Consider the following 22,023-nt stretch of genomic DNA (forward strand, 5'->3'; position numbering starts at 1 on the left):
CTTTATCTTGCTATGTAAAATAAAATTGACCCAATCATAACATCTAGCCTTGAATATATGATCTGATTGTCTTGTTTTGTTTCCATCAGGTTCTTCATTGGAAGCAGTAACTACCTGTGAGCTGTGTAAAGAGAAATTGCATCTTAATCTTGAAGATTTCGATATTCATGAACTCTATAGGGCACATGCAAATGAACAAGTTAGTATATTTTGCCTAATTTGGTAAGTGTCAGTCTAGTTCTGGAAGTTCAGCTTTTTTTTTTCTTAAAGGAAAGAAATTGATCAGATCCCATGCAAAAAATATAAATATATATAGGACGTATTTTCTCCCCTAAGAGGAACAAAAGAAATGAGAATTTGCTGCTGATTCTCAACATAATCCTTAATAGGTGTATAAGTTCTCTCCCTATAGTCTGTTTTGGCAAGTTCCTCTGCGTGATAACTCTGAAAAAGGCTATATGAACCTAGAAATACTGGCCTGAACCTTGAATCAAATTCTACATCAGGGTGGGGAGCCTCAGGCTCGGGGGCTAAATGCAGCCCCCGGCTTGCCTGGATCTGACCCTCGAGGCCCATGGGTCCCCCAAGCATTAGGGAGCCTGCACTGGCACTCCAGCCCCCCTGCTGCCCACGGCAAAGCTGGAGTATATAAAATCTGCTAGCTTGGGCACCCCCTAAGCTCTGGTATGCAAGGGGAGTGTCTTTCTGCTTCTCAGTCAGGGGCCACTGTCAGTGAGGGTTTTTACTTTTTTTTTTCTTTTCCTTCTCACTTGTTTCCGGCCCCCCGACTGATTTTTCTGTGGATCAGCAACTCCCGACTCAAAGGTTCACCATCACTATTCTACATGTATTCAAGATTATAGTGTACTTTTCTGTATACTTAAAGGTCTTTGCAGGCATGATACAACTTCACACTGACAAATTGAAAAATCTCCCTCTAAAATGTACTGCCCTTCTGTTTGCCCTACCCAGACAAAAATGGAGCCCTGAAATAGTCAGTCACTGCTTAAGGTATCCGCATATTTAATAAAGAACACTATCTTCCATTTTTTTTTTTGGGGGGGGGGGGGGGAAGCCCATGTATTGTATTTTTCTACTAGACACATAGTATCATATAGATGGCTACTACGCAAATACAAAATTTTGTTCTGAGGATTTTCCTACGCTTTTATCATGATACTTGATTTGTAAATATAGTACATCCTCAGTTATGTAAATAATATGAATAAATTCAAGTAATTTAAGTTTCAGATAACCTGGAAATTTAAAGGTAATTGTTAAGACAGACCTGACTCAATTTTTGTATAATAAAGGAGTTGAAAGCTGAGGTTTGGATTATAGATTTGGATTATATGTACTCTGAATAAAATCTCAACCTGAACACGTATGTGGATGTCCAAGAAGGGGAAAAAAGGCACACAAACACCTTGTAACTAGCTCTAAGAATGCATTAACTTGGGCCAGATCATAAATCTTCTGCTTGCATTGGTGAGCAGATACTCACAGGACTGACTAGTCTGATCCACATCAATGCGATTACAACTGTAAGAAATTGCTCACTAGTGGGAGTAAGGGATTTGCTCTTTGTCCCTAAGGAATTGACTTCCTTTTCTTTTTTTTTTTTTAAATACTGTTGCATCACTATTGTATGCAGTGTAGTTGTAGCTTTGTCATTCTAGGGAGATAGTATCGCTGATTGGACCAACTACTGTTAGTGAGAGAGACAGACAGACAAACTTGAAAGCTTTGTCTCTCTCATGGACAGAAGTTGGCGCCAGTAATTGCTACACTAGTCATTTCACGTGGTGTGTGGTGTAGTGTTTTTTTTTTTTTTTGTATTATGCTATTATTTTCTCTCCCATTAATCATTAACTATTGAAAGTTAGCTTTCCCTCCCCACCCATCCCCCACTTCCAATTACTGGATGAAGTTGCATACATTTTTCCTGTTATCTTTCAGTGGCTCCCCTCTTCAGTTACGAGAAGGGAGGTTAGAGGGCGTTTTGCTTTTTCTTTTCTAGCGCTGAAGTGAACCGATAGTTTGGGGATCTATAAAAAAGGCTGCTTATGCCATGAAAAAACCCTTGTCCTCAAATCTTTGCCCCATTGACAAAGTCCCATTGACTTTAGTGGAAGTTCTTCTGTGAATAAAATCTATCTACATGTATGAGGCTACGTCTAGACTATGGGGTTTTTCCGGGATACCAGAGGTCCAGGGAAACTCGTAGGTGGTTCTGGCTTCTCTCTCTCTCTCTCTCTCTTTTTTTTTTTTTGCGGAAGAGCAGGTGTGCTCTTTTGGAAGCCCTGTTTTCCTCCTTCCATGAGGAAGAAGGGCTCATTCAAAAGACGAGGATTTTCCGATATTTGGCCCAGTGTACTTACCTTTTTCTGATAGATCAGTGTAGTATAGACATAGCCTAAGAGAAATAGTTATGATTTCATAATTATTTGGAGAACAGATCAGAAATTAAGTAGGAGATATTTTAAAGCCTCTGCGTCTATTCTTCTGCCTTGGTGTTACAGCTGAAACTTGGCAGTAGTAAGCTTTTCAAATTAATTATACAAAGTTTGATTGTTTAATTTTTCTCCTGTCTCCATCAAGGCAGACTATGAATTTATCAGCTCTGGTCTCTACCTTGTAGTGTTGTTACACTTGTGTGAACAACGCTTTTCTGATATGCTGGGAACTGCAAGTGAGGCCAGCACGCGTGTCAGGGTGAGTATGTTTCTCATTTTGTGAGTGGCATTGCTTGTGTAAATATTCAGGTTGCTATCTGTTGGTGAGTTGTTACCTTGGTATGCTCAAAGTGTTATGCCTACAGCTCACTTCCTGTGTACTTTGTTTTATAAACCTCTAATGGAAACAAGATTTTAATTGGGCCTTTTCAGTGCTACCATAATACAAGTAGTGATGATGATGATGATAAAATCGTAGTTTCTGTCTTTGTGAGAACTGTATCATTTAATAAGTGTATTTTGTTAGCAAGATTAATGGTTATAACAAACAGGGTATAGACTATTTGGGAAGGGGAGGAGATGTCTGGTGTGATAATGAAAAAAGATTTGAGTTCAACAAATCAAAATGTAATTTCACACAAGTTTTAGAGGTGCAAATCTTAAATGTAAAACCTCTGATTACAGAATGTTCAATTGTACAAGATATACAAATACAAGTTCCAAATATCAGTCACAAATGTACTCAACCAATCTTAAAAATATTAGAGTACACAATTATGCTAGTGTCCCTTTTTATAATACTAGGGCCTGATTCCTGTTTGCAGTGTTGGCCCTTTATAGAATTTTACACTTCAGTATTACATTGTCGCTTGTCAATTTAGAATGCAATTCAAGAAATAACTAAAGGAAACTCTTATTAGTCTCATGATTGGATATTTATTTTTAAACTGGCTTATATTTAGGATCTAATAAATAATATACTAGTACCTCGGTATCATCAGAATATTTTTGACCAAAGTTTGATGCCTCAATCTAATTAGAGTGACTTGGTATCATATAATGAGAAGTTTTTTAGCAAATTTTTAAAAGAAGTAAAACCATAGAAAGTATGAACTAACTTTATGAAACCTTCAGATAATCAACACGTCCTTATCTATTTAGTTTTGCACCAGATATTACGTCTAGATTTAAATATTTGGGAGTAGGAAACTTATTGGTGCTAATCTTCTACTGCACAGGGTCATGACATATGGTGCCATATGTATAAAGTATAGTTATCACCAGGGCGCAACAAACTGTGGCAAGAGCTACTCGCCAGCCCGGCACTGCGCATGCACGCAGCCCGGTGAATGGGGCGCACGGAGCGACCAGCTGAAATCTACTCACCAAGGGCGAGTAGAAACAGTGGTTTGTTGAGCCTTGGTTATCGCTACAGCTTTCAACTTATGGTGTACTGAATGTGATTCTGAAGGCAGCTAGCATAATCAGTAAATTTTAATTGCTAAAAATCTACGTTAAGATTTTCAGCGAATCCATGGGATTTGTATGCTCCATTTTCATAAAAGCTAATAGAAAACTGGGGCATTCAACTCCCTCAGAGCTTTGAAAAATCTCTGCCCTAATCTTTTTAGTGTCCGGTATTAAATCTATAATTGACTTATTGTGTTTTTAAACCTTCTATTTATTATAGTCTGGATAGGTTCCTTAGTGTAGATTCTCTGATGATGGTCTAGTCAAACGGTTTTTACTTTCCCATAAAAATCCCACTATATTCAGATTAATGTAGATGAAACAAGTACAAGCAGTGAAGCCATTACTTTAACAATTTATATACCAAATTGTATTTTGTAACACTAGGAACTTTCCCATTTCCACAACTGACTCTTAAAATTAGGCATGTTTTGCAGAATATAGAGCATGAACACGACACCACTGACTTCACTGTCTGAATCCTTTCTGACACAGTGGAGATTTATACTTCCATTTGGAATTATACAATAGTCTGATACAATGTGTTTATTTTAAAATAACAAACATTGTACTGATGATTTATACTGATTAAGGGCATAAAGTGACTGATCTGTGGGAATGGCTTTGGGGTAAAGGCATAAAATGTATTTAGGTTATTTTTAAAGAGAAAAGCAAACCTTGTATACTAACTTGTTGCAAATTTCTGCAGATTATTTTGCAACATTTAAATTACTTTCTCTTTACCTTGTTTCTAGTTTATTAACCTTGCAAGAACTCTTCAGGCACATATGGAAGATATTGAAAGTAGGTGGCTTTTCCCTCCCCAGGTTCATTCAGTTTCACTTCAGGTTAAACCAACACAGGGAAACTAAACTGAAAATAATCCTTTTTCTCTAATACTGAACACCAGCGCTGTAGCTGGCTTTTGAGTTTAAATTCATAACACTGGAAGGATGTTAGTGCTGAATTGGTATCTAGATTAAGGACTCAAATTAACTTTTAAAAATGTTTGTAGCCTGTGGGGGAGTGGATGTATTTTTTTAGACCAATAGGTAATTAAAGCCTGTTTACAACAGTACAGAGATTCTTTACTCTAATAGATTAATCTGAATAAATAATCAGTTCTCCAACTGTAGTTTGTGGTCACTTGGCAATGACCTATAGACTACTATCCTTTTTATAGGGATTTTATTAGGGGAAAGCATCTTAAATGGCAATTGAGACTAGTCAAGTGATGCACATTCTCCCCCACTTCCCGCCCGAGCCTATACCTCTTGTCTGTCACTATCTGCTTTGGGGGGATACACATTGGCCAGTTGCAAGAACTGAGGGTATGTCTAAACTACGTTCTAATTTTGAAAAAGGATATGCAGAGGTTTTGAAAGTAAGTATTCTGACGTGGTTTTTTTCCAGAAAACCCCTTTAAAAAAAACCCACATAAACGTCATTTTTTTTTAAGGAAGATCTTCTTTTTGAAAAGGATTTTTAATTTTTTTTCCCAAAAAAACCAAACAAACCCATTGTTCAGACTCTTTTCACTTTTGAAAGATCCGCTTAGTGTAGTCTAGACATAGCCTGAGTGAAAAGTTTACCCAGCTGCTATATATTCACTCTTCTACCTAGTTCCTGTGCTTTGGGCTACACTGGCAAGTAGCCTGTATAGTTTTAATTTTAAACTTGCATGGATCTAAATGTTGTCTTTGCTGATTGCTATGTGTAAGTCATTGGAAGTATATTAATGACTACTTTAATTTGTCAACCTCAGTGTATTGAATTCCATCCATGAGATTAAGTGTTCAGCATACTAAAGTGATAGTTTTTTGCTTGTGCTGCAAGAAACAAATTCTGATTTAGTTTTATAAGCCTGAATGTATAACTTTATATAGACTACTCTAGTTATTAGTTTGTTTTTGTAAAAAAAAGATGTCCAGAATTTTTTTATAAAATAACTTATTCCTCATGTAGGTAGTTGTGTTCTTTTTGTAGTACAAATGAATTTTGGAATGAGCCTTATTTCTCCTGGAGTTTGATCTGCAGAGTATGACAGGTGATTTAACATTTGGCATAAACATTGAGTTTGGAAGTCTAAAGTTGTGCACTGAATATGCTCTCTCATCAGTCTTTACAAAATAATTCTGTTTTTGAGAAAGGGAAGACTTGAGCTCAGGCTTTCTTTCTTTTTCATTTATAGTTTGGGCACAATTCAAATTAAATTTGTAGTCATCGGTAAAAATGAAAAAAAGTCCATTGGTAATAGCTGTCTGTGAGCACAGCTTTCCCCACATCTTGTACCCACAGGGATTTGGCATCAGAGTATACAGAAAGCCCTTTCCAGCAGCTCTGCTTATTCACTATGGGTGGAAATGTGAAGGTTGTCTCTGAGAGGAAGTGTTCAGCAATGGGGTGACCTCCCCCCTCTTGCTCTGTTCCACCAGCACTACTGCCATTCCAGAGATCCACCCTCCACTTCCAGAGATCCAGCTTCCCCAGTAATGCAGGGAATGTGTAGCCCTGTTATGAAAAATGTATTAACCCTTTCCCTGTTATTTTATATTTTATCAAGATTTATTTTTTATTGACCTGTGAATTTGAAAACTATTCAGTAAAGTGCACAAGTGTGGGCTGTTATGCCTTTTTTGAAAGAATAGATTTTAAATATTTAAGTAAGTCATATCTCCTTTTATAATATAAAGGCTATGTAAACTATTCTGATTTAGTTTCCATGATCCTGAATGTATAAAGTCGGTCAAATCTTCCTGTTGCAAGTGAATGCAAGCAGGTGTATCCAAGATGCTTCAAAAATGTTTACACTGATAGTTTTCCATGCAGAGGATCCTAAACTATCCCGTTTTAGTATTAAAAAAAAAATCAGCAAGTTTATCTTAACATAGACTAATCAGTTTAGAGTACTGAACAGAAAGGAAAAGCTGACTATATAACTGTGTCACTCATCCACAAGGTGAGTGTACTTCTCTAGTGACTGATGTGATTCTTGTGTGTATACAAACATCATAAAGCACTTCATGACTAGGAATGTAAAATGCATTGAAAATGTAATCACGTAACTGCTAAAAATCATAGCGGTTACATGTGTCGTGAGCTCTGCAGTATAAAGCTTAAATAAGCTCTGTACTGTGAAGAGTCCGTAGCAAATGCTCCCAGAGAGGAGGCTTCTCTGCTGCAAGGGCAGCTACCAGCCCTGATCCTGGGGAGCAGCCTTTGCTATGTCAGGGCTCATAAGGACTGCCAGCCCCACTCCTGGGGAGGCTTTAGATACATGACATTTTTATATCCCCACATCCACTACTGCTGGGATGTTTGCCACCATAAATAAGGGCCAGTTTATGGTCGGGCATAAGCAGGTGCAGGTGTTGGGAGATTTTTTTAGCTGGTGATTACATTTTTCTAAGAGCTTGCATTTCAGACTTGGAAAATCTTCCATTTTAACATGATTCGTGTAATAGATCATTCTGAATTTTGGTATTATAAATTGAAAAAACTCTATTATTCACATTTAAACTAAAAACCACTTTAATTCTACATTTTACAGACCTTTAAGAAGGCTTTTGATTGTACTGTATTCTTCCAACAGCTTCAGAGGATGATTCTGAGGATAGTGATGCTGGCAGAAGTTTTGACACTGCTTAATGCTGCAAGAAGCAAATGGAAGTGCTGCAAAGATGCTGAACTAGCAAGAAAGTACCATCAACATGCATTTATTCTTTGCTCTTTAGTAGGAAGCGCAATGAATATTTCAATAGTTTAAAAAGCATTGCTGAACTGAGTCTACTGCTGCATACCAGAACAGAAACAGTGAATTTGAAAACTATTTAAAGTGCACAAGCGTTAGATATACAATGCTGTATCCCCTTTGAGATGGGATGTTATGCCTTGTTTTGAAAAAAATAGATTTTAAATATTTAAGGAATCATATCTCCCTTTATATTAACTTCTTATTGTAGTCAGGTTGCTGGATTGGTCTATCAAGTTTTTCTCTTCTACTGGTAATTGTGTTTTGGGGTGGGGGAACTTATTTACTTATAGCATACATTTTCCATTTAAAAATGCTTATGTTGTTGTTTCTTATAATCACTTGCTTCCAGTGTTAACATAGGATGAATGGGTACTATAAAAACTACAGTGTTCAGTTTCCAAATTTTATTTGAAGAGTGTTAAACTCAACAGCAATAAGAACTTGCAAGGGGCTTCTAATATTTAAGTGTTAATGATGGCTTTTTAATGTACTTATTTGGAAATTTTAAGATTATATTTGATATTATGTGGATATTCCATTAAGGGAAATATTGCAGCTGTACACTCTTGCATTTCGGCATTCCTAGCAGAAATGCAACTTGATAGGATTTAAAATCTTAATTGAGCTGTTTAGTTTAAAAATCTTTTTTTAGATCCCCATATTCACTGTTAAAACACTGGTTATATCAATGTGTTTTTTAGTGATATCACTTTATAAATAAAGATGATGCATAGAATTGCTCTGGAATGTTCCTTTTTTAAACATCAGTAACCATACAGCTGTCTCTCAATTTTACATGATAGCATAATACACACATCTCACCTTGTGAATCTAGTAACATATCCAACTATCTTAATGTTCTCTGTATATCCTGGGGAATAATTTACTGGTGTAAAAACTTAGTATCACTCTGGAAATACCACTTTGGAAGAAATAAGGTTGATTATACATTTTCGTGATGTCCAGACAAAAGGTAGCAAAATTATCAAAGTTCAGATCGCTCCTTATCTTTTACAGCTGCATTTGATTAGCCATATCTATCAAGTAGTAAATTACTACTGACTCATTTTAAGGAAAAGAAATAACTAAAACTTTTGTTCTGGTATCATTACAAAAAGAATTCTTCCTTCAAGCTCAGTTTGTAAAAGGCATAAGAACTTTAGAATCTACCGATTAACAAATGAGACACAAGAGCTGTCCTCTTAGGTTATCCAGCAATCCCACTGCCAACACAGGCCAGTTCTTGATAGTATATAGTTGAAATGAGTTTTAAATTACTCATAGTACAGCTTCTGCTATTTCCTGCCATGAGAGAGACAAGATTTCTGTAGTAGGCCTACACACCATTTTGCTGGGCCCAGAACAAATTAATAATACAGACTCCATTCCATCGTATAGAGACACTAATTAAAGAACAAAAGTTATTTTTGAAAGGGTACACACAGACCATATCACTTTACAACTTAATTTTTCTAACTTTTCTAAATTTATTTACTTGTGAGTTCAAACTGAGTAGAATAAAACAGCAAGATAAATATTCCTGTTCCAAATAAAATATACATTTTTGATTAAACTTTTTTCATTTTCATCTTCTGCCAGTTACTGGCATGGCAGCGTGCAAAAATGTTTAAGGCTGTGTACACTAGACTGAAAATTAGATGTGTGTTGCTGTAAATCTCATTAAAGCTGTGTCTAGACTGCAGGGTTTTTTCGAAAAAAGTAGCCTTTTTTCGAAAATACTTCGCCTGCGTCTAGACTACAGCTGCGTTCTTTCAAAATTAAATTGAAAGAATGCGGCTTTTCTTTCTACGGTGATACTCCTCATTTCACGAGGAAGAACGCCAAAGGCGTTCTTGAATGCAAACAGGGCTTTTTCGAAAGAGAGCATCCAGACTGCCTGGGTGCTCTCTTTCGAAAAATCGGCTCACTTTTTCGAAATAAGAGGTTGCTGTCTAGACGCTCTCTTTCGAAAGAAGCTTGTAGTCTAGACGTACCCCAAGATCACTAATGGCAGTTGAAGATCCTTCCCAAAAGTAGACTTGCCCCTGTCTCTTAGAATCTTTTCTCTGTTGTAAGAAGTCTTACATTTGAGACACTCCAGGAAAACTATGACCATCAACATCTTTTGGTATTGACTTCCCTACCTTCTATACTTCTTCAAAATTCTGTACACCAAATAAAACAACTTTTGACTACCCGTCTAAAGTGTTTAGACTGCAATCCTGAATTATTTAAAAAAATGTATCAGTAAGTAATGTGGCAACTTTATCTTGCTTGTTGAAAACCTGAATCTCATGATGATATTTTGTGATTACCTTTGGAAGTCATTAGAGTGGAATCACCATTCATCTGGCTGCTTTTCTTCAGTTTCCACCATCTCTGTATTGAAATCACAATGTTGCTGTTCTTCATCCAGTTTTCCACATTGCTTGATCCTTGCTGTTGAGAGGGCTTGTTTGGCTAAAAAAAAATTACCTCTAATTGACATCCTTCCAGTGTCTGACATTTCTGGTTGACCAATTTGTATTTATAGCCAGACATAGCAGTGTGGCATACATTAATAATATACAACTGACAAATGCCCTGCAGGCAGCCTGAATTTACCCTTTTAGGCAACCTGAAGAACCAGCTTTAGTATTTAGTCAACCTCAAACATCCTGAATTTTAATTCTTATGGTGAATGGGCTTGTGGCCCTCTACCTGGAACTCTTGTAGGATTAGGCCTCAGTGTATCCATTTGTCCCCACTTTAACTGGGGCCTGCTTAACTGAATTTTAAAAAAAATTCTAGCTTCTATTACCAATAAAGCCTACACACATTTATATTTTGCATTGCATTCGAAACCGACTAGTCTGCCTTTAGTGAAGTTTACTTTTTAACTCAGAGAGCATGATTGCCTCTGTCATGCCTGTGGATACATCTACACTCTTTAAAAAAAAAAACCCAGCAACTCAGGTTTAGACTGCCCATTATTGCTAACTAGCAGTATGTCAACACAGCAAAGTTATTTTGAAATAACTCTTAGCATCTACTCAGCCAAACCGCTATTTCGAAATAAATGCGAAATAGTGGAGTGCTTATTTCAAATTTGGTAAACCTCATTCTACAAGGAAGAATGCCAAATTGAAATAGCTATTTCAAAATAAGTGCCATGTAGATGCTTATTTTGAAATAGGGGGCCTCCAGCCTTTCCAGGGTGCCCTGGTGGCCACTCCAGCCTCAACCAAGAACACTCCTCTCTCCCCCTCCCCCCAGAGATCTTAAAGGGGTTGACTCTGGCCACAGTGCCTGTACCAGCCCCAAGCCTGCTAGCCCAGAGCCAGCAGTCACTGCCCGACCCACTGGCCCCAAAACATGAGCCAACAAGCCACTGGCAGCCAGCCCTCTGCCACTCCGCTAGCTCCCAGGAGCCTGCCAGGGCCCGGAGAAGGCGGGTACCTTCCTGGTCCAGGGTGGAGATCATGGACCTTATTCAGGTTTAGGGGGGATGCCCCCAAAGTCCATGGTCTCCGCACTAGATGGAGGAACATGGCCATCTATGGCAGGATAGCTGCCAGCCTGGCCACCAAAGGCCACATGTGAACTCAGGAGCAGAGTTGCATGACAAGTTGGTCCAGCGAGACTCCCACCTCTGAGCTTCCCCTCCCTCCCCCTTCTTCCCCTTGCTTCCCCCCCCGCCTCCTTTCCCCAGTCCTTTCCCCTTTCACCAGAGTTTAATTCTCCTTCCCCCTGCCAGCTTTATTAGAGTTTGTGTTCATGAAAATGTGTATTTTATTTGACATCAGGAAGGGGGGGTTAGGGAGGGGTAAGTGGGAGGAATGAGGTACAAGCCCCCAGTGGGGCAGACCACGGAGGCTCTTAGTGCTCCTCAGGATGGAAGCTCTCCTTCAGGGCCTCCTGGATACTGACAGCCCCCTGATGGATCTCCTGGAATGCAGCCTGCAGAAAGTGCAGCCAGGCTCACAGCAATCTGTCTGGGAGAAGCACCAGAATGCTCAGGGGCAGCTCTGGCTCCATGTTGCAGAGTGCTGTGGTGCCCTGAGGGCAACCAGAACATGAAGAGACAATATGCTTTGCTGTCCCTCATTGAGGTAGACAAGCAAGCAGGGAAACCTGAGAACTGACTGTCTGGAAAGGGGGGGGGGGGCAGAGGGGTCCCTTTAAGCATAGATCTCAGGTAGCCTCAGGCAGCAGCCCCACACAGTAAGTCCTGACCTAGTGCCCTGCCGGAACTGGTTCCAGACGGCCTTAAATGCAATTCAGAGTCCACTCAGTGTGGACGCGCTATTTTGAAATAGCAAAATGCTATTTCGAAATGCATTTTGTGTGTAAATGCATTATTTAGACATACCCTAGGATAGTAGTGTAGACATGCCAACTACAGTTTTTTAAACTCATAGCAGCAACTCAAATTCAACTCCCTGCTCACATATAGGCTTTAACAAGTTTGTAACCCAGAAACTTTGTGTCTTCCATACTGTTTTAACATAGGTTAGCGAACTTCAGTTAAGATTTTTTTGTTTTGCAAAACTGAACAGCCCCCATTTATACTTTGCAGAACTCTGAACCCATAATAAATCCCACTAATTTGTTGAATATCTGAACAAAAGAAACATCATTCTCAGACCCCACAGAAAATTGGCAATCTGGAGTACTTCCTTCAGTGCTTGCTCTAGTTTGTATAGCTGAGACTGCTACCAAGGGGGTCACTTGATCCCGAAATTCTGTACATAAACCAGAAACCTCTCCTGATCTTTGCTAAATAAAACTCAGATGCAGGGTGTCAACTCCATATCAGCGTACAGGAGTAGCTTATATTAGGGATGTAAAAAACAAATTAAAATACTAACCGTGTAACTGATAACCATGTAACCAATAAAAATTCTAAGAGCTACTGAGGCTTCCCCTTCCAGGGCTCCTGGCACCATGGTTCTGCCAGAAACTTCATGCAGAGTTTTACTGGTAACCAATAAGCTGATGCTTATGGGTTACTGTTATCTGGTTAAACTATTCTATCTCTATCTTATACTGCTATAAACTCAGAGAAGAGAGTTTCCATTGTTACTCAATGTACTGGTCTGTGATTAGTATTTTTAACACTTAGCAATATGTGTTGTCCTTTTAAAGGTTGGGCTTGGGCAAATTTTAATGTCACCTTGAAAACTTTCCCTGGATCCTCTGGAATGAGTAAGGCCTGAATAGCATGTTGAAGTACAGGCAGTCCCCGGGTTACATACAAGATAGGGACTGTAGGTTTGTTCTTAAGTTGAATCTGTATGTAAGTCGGAACTGGCGTCCAGATTCAGCCGCTACTGAAACTGATCAGTTTCAACAGTGGCTGAATCTGGATGCCAGTTCTGACTTACATACAGATTCAACTTAAGAACCCCAGGCATCCCCAAGTCAGCTGCTGCTGAAACTGATCAGCGGCTGATTCCAGGAAGCCCCGGGCAGGGGCTTCCTGTAGTCAGCCACTGGTCATTTTCAGCAGCTGCTGACTTGGGGACAACTGGGGCAGAGCAGCTGGGGTGTGGCTGGGTTGGTCCAGTGGCGCCCAGAGCGGCGCTACGGAACCAACCGGCAGCGCCCCAGCTGCTGTACCACAGGCGTCCGGAGCAAAGCCGCGGAGCACGGGGGCAGCGGGACAGCCCAGACGCGCCGTGGCTATCCTGCTGCCCTCGGGCTCCGTGGCTTTCCTCTGCTTTGCTCCCCGTCTCCCTGGTATGCAGACCAGGGGGACGGGGAGCAAAGCCGCGGAACACGCGGGCAGTGGACAGCCCAGACGCGTGCTCCGCGGCTTTGCTCTGCTCTGCTCCCCGTCCCCCTGGTCTGCATACCAGGGAGACGGGGAGCAGAGCAGAGCAAAGCGGCGGAACACGCGGCCAGCTGACAGCCCAGACGCGTCTGGGCTGTCCGCTGCCCCCCGTGTTCCGCCGCTTTGCTTCCTCTCCCTGGTCTGCTGGAGACCAGGGAGAGGAAGGGCCCTGTTCGTAACTTGGGGACTGCCTGTAATCAGCAGTAGACAACACATACATTTTTACAGGTGCAACACTATATCTCAATCCCCTTTAGTAGAAAAAAGGATTTGAGCACCAGAAGTCCCTTCAAAGAGACTCTGGGAGAAAAGAGCAAGAGGCATAACAATAGGTTTGGTGCACAATATGAACAACAGATGAATAATAAAATAGGGTGAAAATCAGAATACAGCAAAAGAGAGTCAACGGCATTGTTGGGGGAAACAGTTATAGGGAAGGTGGCACTGGCTGAAGCAATAGGAACGAACCTGTCTAATGTGTGAACCATTTAGCTATTGTAACAAGATTTGATGAGGAATTAATATGAGTGGCTATGGAAGCTGAGCTTAGAGCACCCAAGGAGTCAAGGGAATGCAAAAAAATGACTTTATTATCTACTGCTCCCAGTATGTTTTATATCAATAAAGAATAAAGTTAGCCTCCTTTTTACTGTAGTTCCAATCCAGTTTTTGCTCACAAAATACAGATTTAATTCCATTAAGTTCTGAAGGAAGCTTACAGTATATACATAGTTTGTTCCTTACCATGTTATCAACATAATTTACTGACTTAAAACCAATTCCCTTGCTTCACAGAGCTGTGGATTTTGGTCTTTTTGCAGTCTGGGTAAAGCACAGTTGTAGCAACAGAGTACACATGTACACAGCAATCTTTCAATTTAGTTTTATGTATTAAAATAGTTGCAAATTAGTCAAATAAAGGGATCTTGGCAAACAGTTTGCCCAAAAGGACAACTATATAATGCATGGCATAGAGGTCAAATTTTGCAATCAAATAAGCATGGGCATAAATAATAGATTCTAAAACCTGATCAGTAGAAGCAGACTCCTGTTCCTGTACAGAAGCCTCATGATTTCCATGCAACATTAAAGGTCTGTCCACCTGCCTATTCGGACAGGGCAAATAAATTTGAGCCATTTCACCTCCCTCTTTCAAATTGTTTGTAGATAATTTGCAAACTTGTTCAGTTACAGCTGAAATGAACGTTTTGACAACAGTTAATATTTTACCATTTTCATGAGTGTGAATGGTTTGAAGTTCAGATTTTTGACTGGATGTAGGTCACGTGACTCATTCTTGTGAACTGTCTGGAAGTTTTTAGAATTAAGTTTCCAGTGCAAATACACGTTTTTTCTTTCTACACTATTTATTTAAATTCAGCTAATCTTTCAAAGATTTATCTGCTAAAATAGTCACAGGAATGAAAACCAGTCATGAACACACATGAAGCAACTTCATTTAAAACCTCAGTAGTAGAAATTTGCAGAATTTTTGAAATCTTAATGTTTTGTGGCATAATTAAATTCTTGCTCTTGTCAGAATGACACTTCACAAAGACCAACTCACATTCTATTTCCAGATACGTTAAGTATATTTGGGCAGAATTTACAAATATGAAATCTGACAGCCCAATGGATAATACCCCTTTTTAGTCTGTCTTCTCAATCTGTGTCCTAACAACTAGCACATTATTATTATACAAGTGAAGTTATGCATGTGCAGTGTTGATTACAGGACTAAAGCCTAAGTATGGATGTCACGTTTTGACTTTTAAATAAAAATGTATAATTTTAAGCACTATACTCATTTTCTTCATCTACTAGAACAGTTTCATCACTGTATGGTGTTTCCACTGTTGAATGGTGGATTATACATAAAGCTCCTGAAGAAGTATTTCTTTTGTACAGGAACCAAAATAATGCTGCAGAAACTGTCACAACTATAGTAAAAATTATGACCAAGGTGGTAGTCAAGGCAGTTTTATCTGAAACAAAAGAAGATAAGTTTTGTAAATGTCTATTCATACACTTGACTATACTATGCCAAAGGGAATATTAATTGCACCGTTATTAAATTTATTTTATAATTGTATTTGTATTGTCTGTTAAGTGGCAGCACATAGAAACATTAAGATTATTTGGTGAACATTCTAAACCCATTAGCTCTTCCTTACCTGTAATCTAGTCTAAGCGTAGACTTTTTTGTCATTTAAAAGCTTAAATTCCAGCTGCTGGGATTTCCTTTAAAATCCCACTTTCTACTCTTCATTTTCCAGAATGTTTAAACAAATACATAATTTGAAGTTAAGGAATTAACTAATCTAGGCATTGTACTTTATGCTTTACTAAAATAATGAATTATTTTATATCTGTGCTGTTTTATAAGGAATTATTATAATCCCAAAAGTGGAGCAAACCCAGTGGAAGACCCAGCTCTAAATTACCATTCATTTTGTGGTATTTTTATGATCTCTTGGTGGAAAATTTCTTGTGGAAATTCCCTTACATTTACAATTGTCAGGGAATTCAATTCGGAATGTGCTACAGTTAGTGCTCACTGTGGGAAAAAATACTCTTTACATACAATGTGGGATTTAAAACATTAAATTAGCACCCCTAGATCCTATGCCTTTCTCAACAAACAGAAAGAATCTGCAATAGTTAAGGAATGAGAAGTGAATTTACTTCTAAGTGTCACAAATATGGTCTAGGAGAAAATATGAAGCTGTTGCATCCTTAAAGGTAATCATTCTTTTCATTCCCCTTATTGCCTACTTGGGGCTTAAGTGGTTTCAACAGCCTACCATGGAGAAAGTATCAGCACAAGCAAACCAGCTGACAATGGAAATTGAGTGTTAGCATGAGTACACAGATCCATGTTACACTCACCTACCTCAGTGTAAATCAAGAGTAACTGCACCAATATCAACAGAAGCTAATCCAGATTTATAAAGGTGAAAGGCAGGCATGTCAAACAGGTGTTTGGAGGGCCGCATGCAGCCTGGTCAACATTTTTTGCAACCCGCCACTACATTTTATAAAAGAATAAAGTGCGGCCCGCTGGCCACTCGCAGCACATGGCCGAGTGCAGATCATAGCTGGCCGACCAGCCATTCTGCGCACGCCACTGCAGTAACTGCTCATGACTGGCCTGGGCCTGCTCTGCGCTGGGTGCTCCAGCACATGCTCATGGCCGGCCAGCCGTCCTGCACGGGCATCAAACACCTGCTCACACCACCCCAGTGGCGGCGGCTCTAGGACCCAGGCATTAGGTTAGTGGGGCTGGAAGTGCCTGGCTCTGGGGGAGAGGGGAGACACTAGGTTGGGGGGACTAGGAGTGCCTGACTCTGGGGGAGGGATGAGTCATTAGGTTAGACTGGGGGGGGGGGGCGCTCTGGGTCAGAATGGGGGTATGGGAGTGCCTGGCTCTGGGGCAGAGGAGGGGGATATTTTGTTAATAAATAAATAAAAACTAAATGTTAAATAAAATCACAGAATGTATATTAATTTTATATCAATACATATGTCAATTTGTTACAACTGCATGAATATTATGTTTATGCAAAATCTCAAACTTACAAAGTATCTGAAATTTTCACAGAAGCCTATTCTATTTGATTAACCATAGTCTATACTTGTTTTTATTTCAACAAAACAAGTTATGTATCACGTAAAAATTAAAATGTACCTTAAATTTATATTTAAATTAAAAATTATCTTATAGGGGCAAAAACAATTTTAGACATCAAATTGTTGTATTATATTAAAACAAGATCTGAAAAATTATAAAATATACCTAAAACATAATCTATAATAATAAATAATTACAACTTCTTTGATAAAGTACATTTTCTTTGGTGGCCCTGAAAGCTATCAGTTTTCATTTGTGCGGCCCTCAGTAGGCTTCGAGTGTGACATGTCTGGTTTAAGGAGAGTACATGATCAGATCAAAAGCCCCACTCAGAAGGCATGAAATGGAAGAGTTACATCTAGCGACAGAAGAAATGCTGTCTAAAACTAGTGCCATTGAATGTTTACAAATGTAAACTAGTTCAGACAGTAGTTTGTAACCACAGTTTGGTTCAGATGAAACAAGCAGTGATCCATACATTTGTGAGCAAAACTACTCATTAGATAGTAATGTTCCATTAGTTTCAGAGGAGAATATTCTGAAACAATCCAGATGCTTCAGAAATTCTCCAGTCAAATAAATCAATGCTAACCATTGTTAACTGAAGGTTTCTATTCTATATAAAGTGATAATCTATTCAAATTTAAAGAGAAAAAATAGCTTACTTAAAAATGTGAATTTCTATTAAAACATTAAAATTCTAGGTTAGATGAATATGAAAAATGAAATTAACTTTATACCAGTTAACTATGGATTAACACTTGACAAGAAAACTTACACAGACATGAAGCAATTTATCACCTAAGGCAGTCGCTTTCTCCATTTTATTTAATTGTTTTAAAGACCGTCTAACTTAATGTTGATCCAATTAGCAAATATTTTATTGAGATAAGGTAAACTGAAAATACCTTTTCAATAGCATGAACTCAGTGTCCTGGGGATTATGTGGTAACAGTAATGCTGATTCCTGACCTGACGAGGTTAATAGGAGCTCAGAAAGGGATGCCCTCTCATATATTGCACTACTGAAAATTTTACTCTGCTAAAATGGTAAAATAATAAGTTATGGATATGACCAAGCAAAGTAATATCTATTTAGAAACTGGTTCTGAATATGCATCTTTATGAGTAGTTAAGTTACATGCTAGTTACTCTTACATTTGATCGAGTTAGCCCCAGCAAAGGACATTTGTTTCTGACCCCTTAATTTAACGCCTGTGTAAGATGCCAGGCTGGGTTTTTAGAACGGCTTCCTGTTACAGAAATGGTTTAATCTCTCCTGTCTATGCCACACATGGATGAAGAATAATTTTATAGTGTTACTTTTTAAAATATTCTTAACCTGTTAGGGCCTATTCATATTGGAGACACAACCATGGTAGCTGAAGTCCTTTTTAGGACAGAGTTTAAAAGCAGTTTCCAAGCATGATCCATTTTGTAGTGGAGGTAGGGCCCGAAAAATTTGTGTATACATAGAACCAACAATTCTAGAGATTTGCTTCCCTCATCCTCTGGTCTGAAGACCATCCTTATGTTTCAGGTTAAGTAATTTTAGTACATTTTGAATTCTCAGATGATTTAGAAAATAGAGGAGGCAGGTAGAAGCTAGGCAGAGGCCATGATGAGAGTTCTGTCTAGGAAGGGAGATGAATAAAGTGTCACTTGCTACTTTGCACAATCTCTTTAGGGATTAATTATAACAGCTGCAGATTTGATAAAGAAAAAGGCAATTCCTACCTCCTGAGGGCTATTAAAAGGCTATTAGCCAGGGGATAAAATGGTGTCCTTGGCCTCAGTTTGTCAGAGGCTGGAGAGGGATGGCAGGAGACAAATCGCTTGATCATTGTCTTCGGTCCACCCTCTCTGGGGCACCTGGTGCTGGCCACTGTCGGCAGACAGGATACTGGGTTAGATGGACCTTTGGTCTGACCCAGTACGACTGTTCTTATGTAGGGTTACCATATTCAGGCTCCCAAAAAAAGAGGACACTGTTGGAGGGAGAGGGGTGGAGGAGGAGTTGGAGGAAAGTTGGAGGGGTGTGCGTATAATGGGAAGATACCTGAGGGGAGTTGGAGGGGGTACCTCTCAAGGAAGGGGGCAGTGTTACTCCCTGGCTGATGCAGGTTCAGGTTACAGCATTAGCTGTAAGTCAGTGCCTCCCTTTGGGCCACTCCCCCTCCCCAGGGATGAGAGCCTGGGCCTGGCAGGGTGACATCTGGCAGCCATGGCTGCAGGAAAGGAACCAGTCAGAGCATGGAGACAGCTCTTTCTGAGCTGTAACGTTTTCCGGCAAAAATCCCAGACACTGACTCCTCTTTAAAAAAATCCACCTGGACAGAGGGTGGAGACTACAAAAAAGAGGTTGTGTCCAGGAAAACCCAGACGTACGGCAACACTGTATATTTTTTTTCATCTATTTTACATCCAAGAGATAAACATGACTAACCATAAAACGATCTGGAAAAATGTCACAATTTGTGCAACCCTGACCTACTTCTCCACTAGCTGTGGGAATTTTACTAACTTCTTGCCTCTAAGTTATAATATTAGTAATAAAGCTCTCTCCCTTCTTTATGATAAATAAAAGAATATCAGCTGACATAATATTTATGCACATCACCCAAGATAGGGGAATAGATAAATAAATCAAAATGCATAGTTTTATAGGCAGGAGAAATAAAGCATCTCCTCCTTTGGAGGTGGTAGTTGGGAAGCAAATGAGTGTGGCAGTGATTAACATTCATAGAGTGCTTGTAAACTAGGAAGATATGTAAGGAAAGGTATGCAAATACTTACCTGGTAAGTATTTCTTTTCATATGCAACTACAAGAAAAAAAATAAAATTGTTTAGTTTGTTTCATGTTTGTATGCAATAAACTACTATTTTCAAATCAAGTTAATTTTCATTATAGTTTTTGATGTGTAAACAACTGAGGGGAGAATCCATTTTCACAGAAAAAAGTTCACCTAATTGTATTAATAAAAAAAATGACCTCACCACACCATTTATGCAGGTGTCTATGAAGCAACAGAAAATGCAAAATAAGGTAATGTGTGTGAAGGTGACAGGAAGTGTCATTCAAGTCTGAAACTAGGAGCAGACTATAATCTCACGTCTCTGACTGGCTCTTCTGTGTCCTCAGTCAAGTCACTGTGGTTCCCATCTACACTATAGGCCTTATTCTTCTCTTATTTGTCAGAGAAAGTGTTTTGCCTTCAATAGTTTCTCCTAATTTGCACTGGTATGAAAAGAGGAGTAGGACCCTATAAGTTCAACTTTGTTTTTATAGCCAGCTGGTGACATGCTCATCAGACTTGGCTACAACAAACAACAGCTGCCAAGTGTCAACACTGAACTTTTCCCTACAATACACCAATACGTCCACCATGGTTTCACATCCACATTACTTACATTTTTAATACTAACCACAGCATATTATCATCACTGTAGTGGGCGGATCAGAAGCTACTGTAATTCCTGTTAAATGTATGGTTTTTTTATAAGGATTTTGAGACAATAACACAGCAAACTCATTTTTAGGTATACTGTATTGTCTTCTAGAAAACTGAACTACTATACAAAAAAGGATCACCCATGAACAGACAGACACCCTGACAGAAGTGGTAGGGCAAGGCAACAGAGTGATCTCTAGAATAAGCATGCACACTCCTTCTCTAGGGCTTCCCATAGACCATGGGTGGGCAATAAACACTAAATAGTAGTATGGTGGTTGTTATGAAGAAATTGTTTCAAATGGTGATTTAGATGAAAAGAAAAATAATGCAGTTTATCTTTCTCAATTGTATGCATCTTTGAAAACAAATATTAATAAAATATTAATACAACATACTTAAGAATCAAAGTGATTATTAATTTTGAATAAGAGCTGAGATTACTGAATTCGGACATCTGTTCTGAGTCCTGATTTGAAATCATATTAACAGTATGTAATAATGAAAATAATATAAGGATCCCATATTTTCAGGATTTACAAGTCAAACATTTTGTTAAACCTGGAACCAAAGTAGCTCTAACTAAAGCTTCTTCACACAGTTGATGAGCTTATCCAGGAGAAAGCTGGAACAAATGGTTTAATGTCTAAGATATATACAATTTTGCCTGAAAAAATGTTGATAAGAAAACAACCAGATGAAAAGATAGGAGGATTTGGACAAAGAAATCATTCTGGATGAATATTTGAAAAGGTGATATTCATCTTTAATTTGCTTAGATGCTAAAGAAATTTCTATAAATTATTGCACAGATGGCATTTGATCCATCTACTAGACAGATGCTATTATGGGGGTGCTCTGAGGAAGGAGCAGTTTTTGGGAAAATGGAACATATTTGCACATGCAGTGGTTTTCACAACGGAGAGAGGTAACTTAGGGTGTGTCTAAACTACACCCCTCTGCCAACAGAGGGATGTAGATTAGGCACATCGTTATTGCAAATGAAGCCGGGATTTAAATATCCTACACTTCAATTGAATAGAAATGGGCGCTGCTTTTTGCCGCCACATCACCTTGCCGGCAAAAAGCGGCAGTCTAGATGGGGATCGGTCGACAAGAAAAGCCTTTTCTGATTGATCCCTTATGCCTCATGCAACGAGGTTTACAGGATCGGTCGGAAAAGGCTTTCCTTGTCGACCGATCCCCGTCTAGACTGCCGCTTTTTGCCGGTAAAGTGCCGTGTCGGCAAAAAGCAGCGCCCATTTCTATTCAAATGAAGTGCGGGATATTTAAATCCTGGCTTCATTTGCAATAGCGATGTGCCTAATCTACATCCTTCTGTTGGCAGAGGGTGTAGTTTAGACACACCCTTGTGGTGTCCTGCAGGGGTCCATACTGGGCCAATCCTATTCAATGATCTGGAAAAGGGGGTTAACAATGAGGT

General features: G+C 39.1%; 2 protein-coding genes across 17 annotated transcripts in view; one reads left to right on the forward strand and one right to left on the reverse strand.

Moving 5' to 3' along the window:
- The window catches only part of MARCHF7 (membrane associated ring-CH-type finger 7), a 35,379-nt gene extending 26,963 nt beyond the window's left edge, over positions 1 to 8,416 (forward strand). For 2 of the 10 annotated variants that reach the window (XM_075933489.2, XM_075933493.2), the window contains 4 exons: positions 90 to 199; positions 2,602 to 2,715; positions 4,682 to 4,730; positions 7,519 to 8,416. In XM_075933489.2, the coding sequence (XP_075789604.1) occupies positions 90 to 199; positions 2,602 to 2,715; positions 4,682 to 4,730; positions 7,519 to 7,574 (329 nt within the window). In that variant the 3' untranslated portion in view covers positions 7,575 to 8,416. Of the gene's footprint in view, positions 1 to 89; positions 223 to 2,601; positions 2,716 to 4,681; positions 4,731 to 5,891; positions 5,974 to 7,476 lie in introns of all 10 variants that reach the window. The other 8 variants (XM_075933487.2, XM_075933492.2, XM_075933488.2 and 5 more) reach the window with 7 other exon arrangements.
- The window catches only part of CD302 (CD302 molecule), a 69,443-nt gene that overhangs the window by 12,143 nt on the left and 35,277 nt on the right, over positions 1 to 22,023 (reverse strand). For 2 of the 7 annotated variants that reach the window (XR_012905181.2, XM_075933497.2), the window contains exons 5-7: positions 19,923 to 19,949; positions 18,864 to 19,011; positions 15,342 to 15,480 (exon numbers count right to left, since the gene is read on the reverse strand). Coding sequence is in view for 5 of the 7 variants with exons in the window: in XM_075933497.2 (XP_075789612.1) it covers positions 15,477 to 15,480; positions 18,864 to 19,011; positions 19,923 to 19,949 (179 nt within the window). In the remaining 2 variants the exon portion in view is untranslated. Of the gene's footprint in view, positions 1 to 1,063; positions 7,577 to 9,995; positions 10,141 to 14,058; positions 15,481 to 18,863; positions 19,012 to 19,922; positions 19,950 to 22,023 lie in introns of those variants that run through there. The other 5 variants (XR_012905180.2, XM_089779736.1, XM_075933496.2 and 2 more) reach the window with 5 other exon arrangements.

Source organism: Pelodiscus sinensis, chromosome 7, assembly GCF_052426305.1.
Source record: "Pelodiscus sinensis isolate ZL-2025 chromosome 7, ASM5242630v1, whole genome shotgun sequence".
In the NCBI taxonomy this organism is placed as follows: Eukaryota; Metazoa; Chordata; order Testudines; family Trionychidae; genus Pelodiscus; species Pelodiscus sinensis.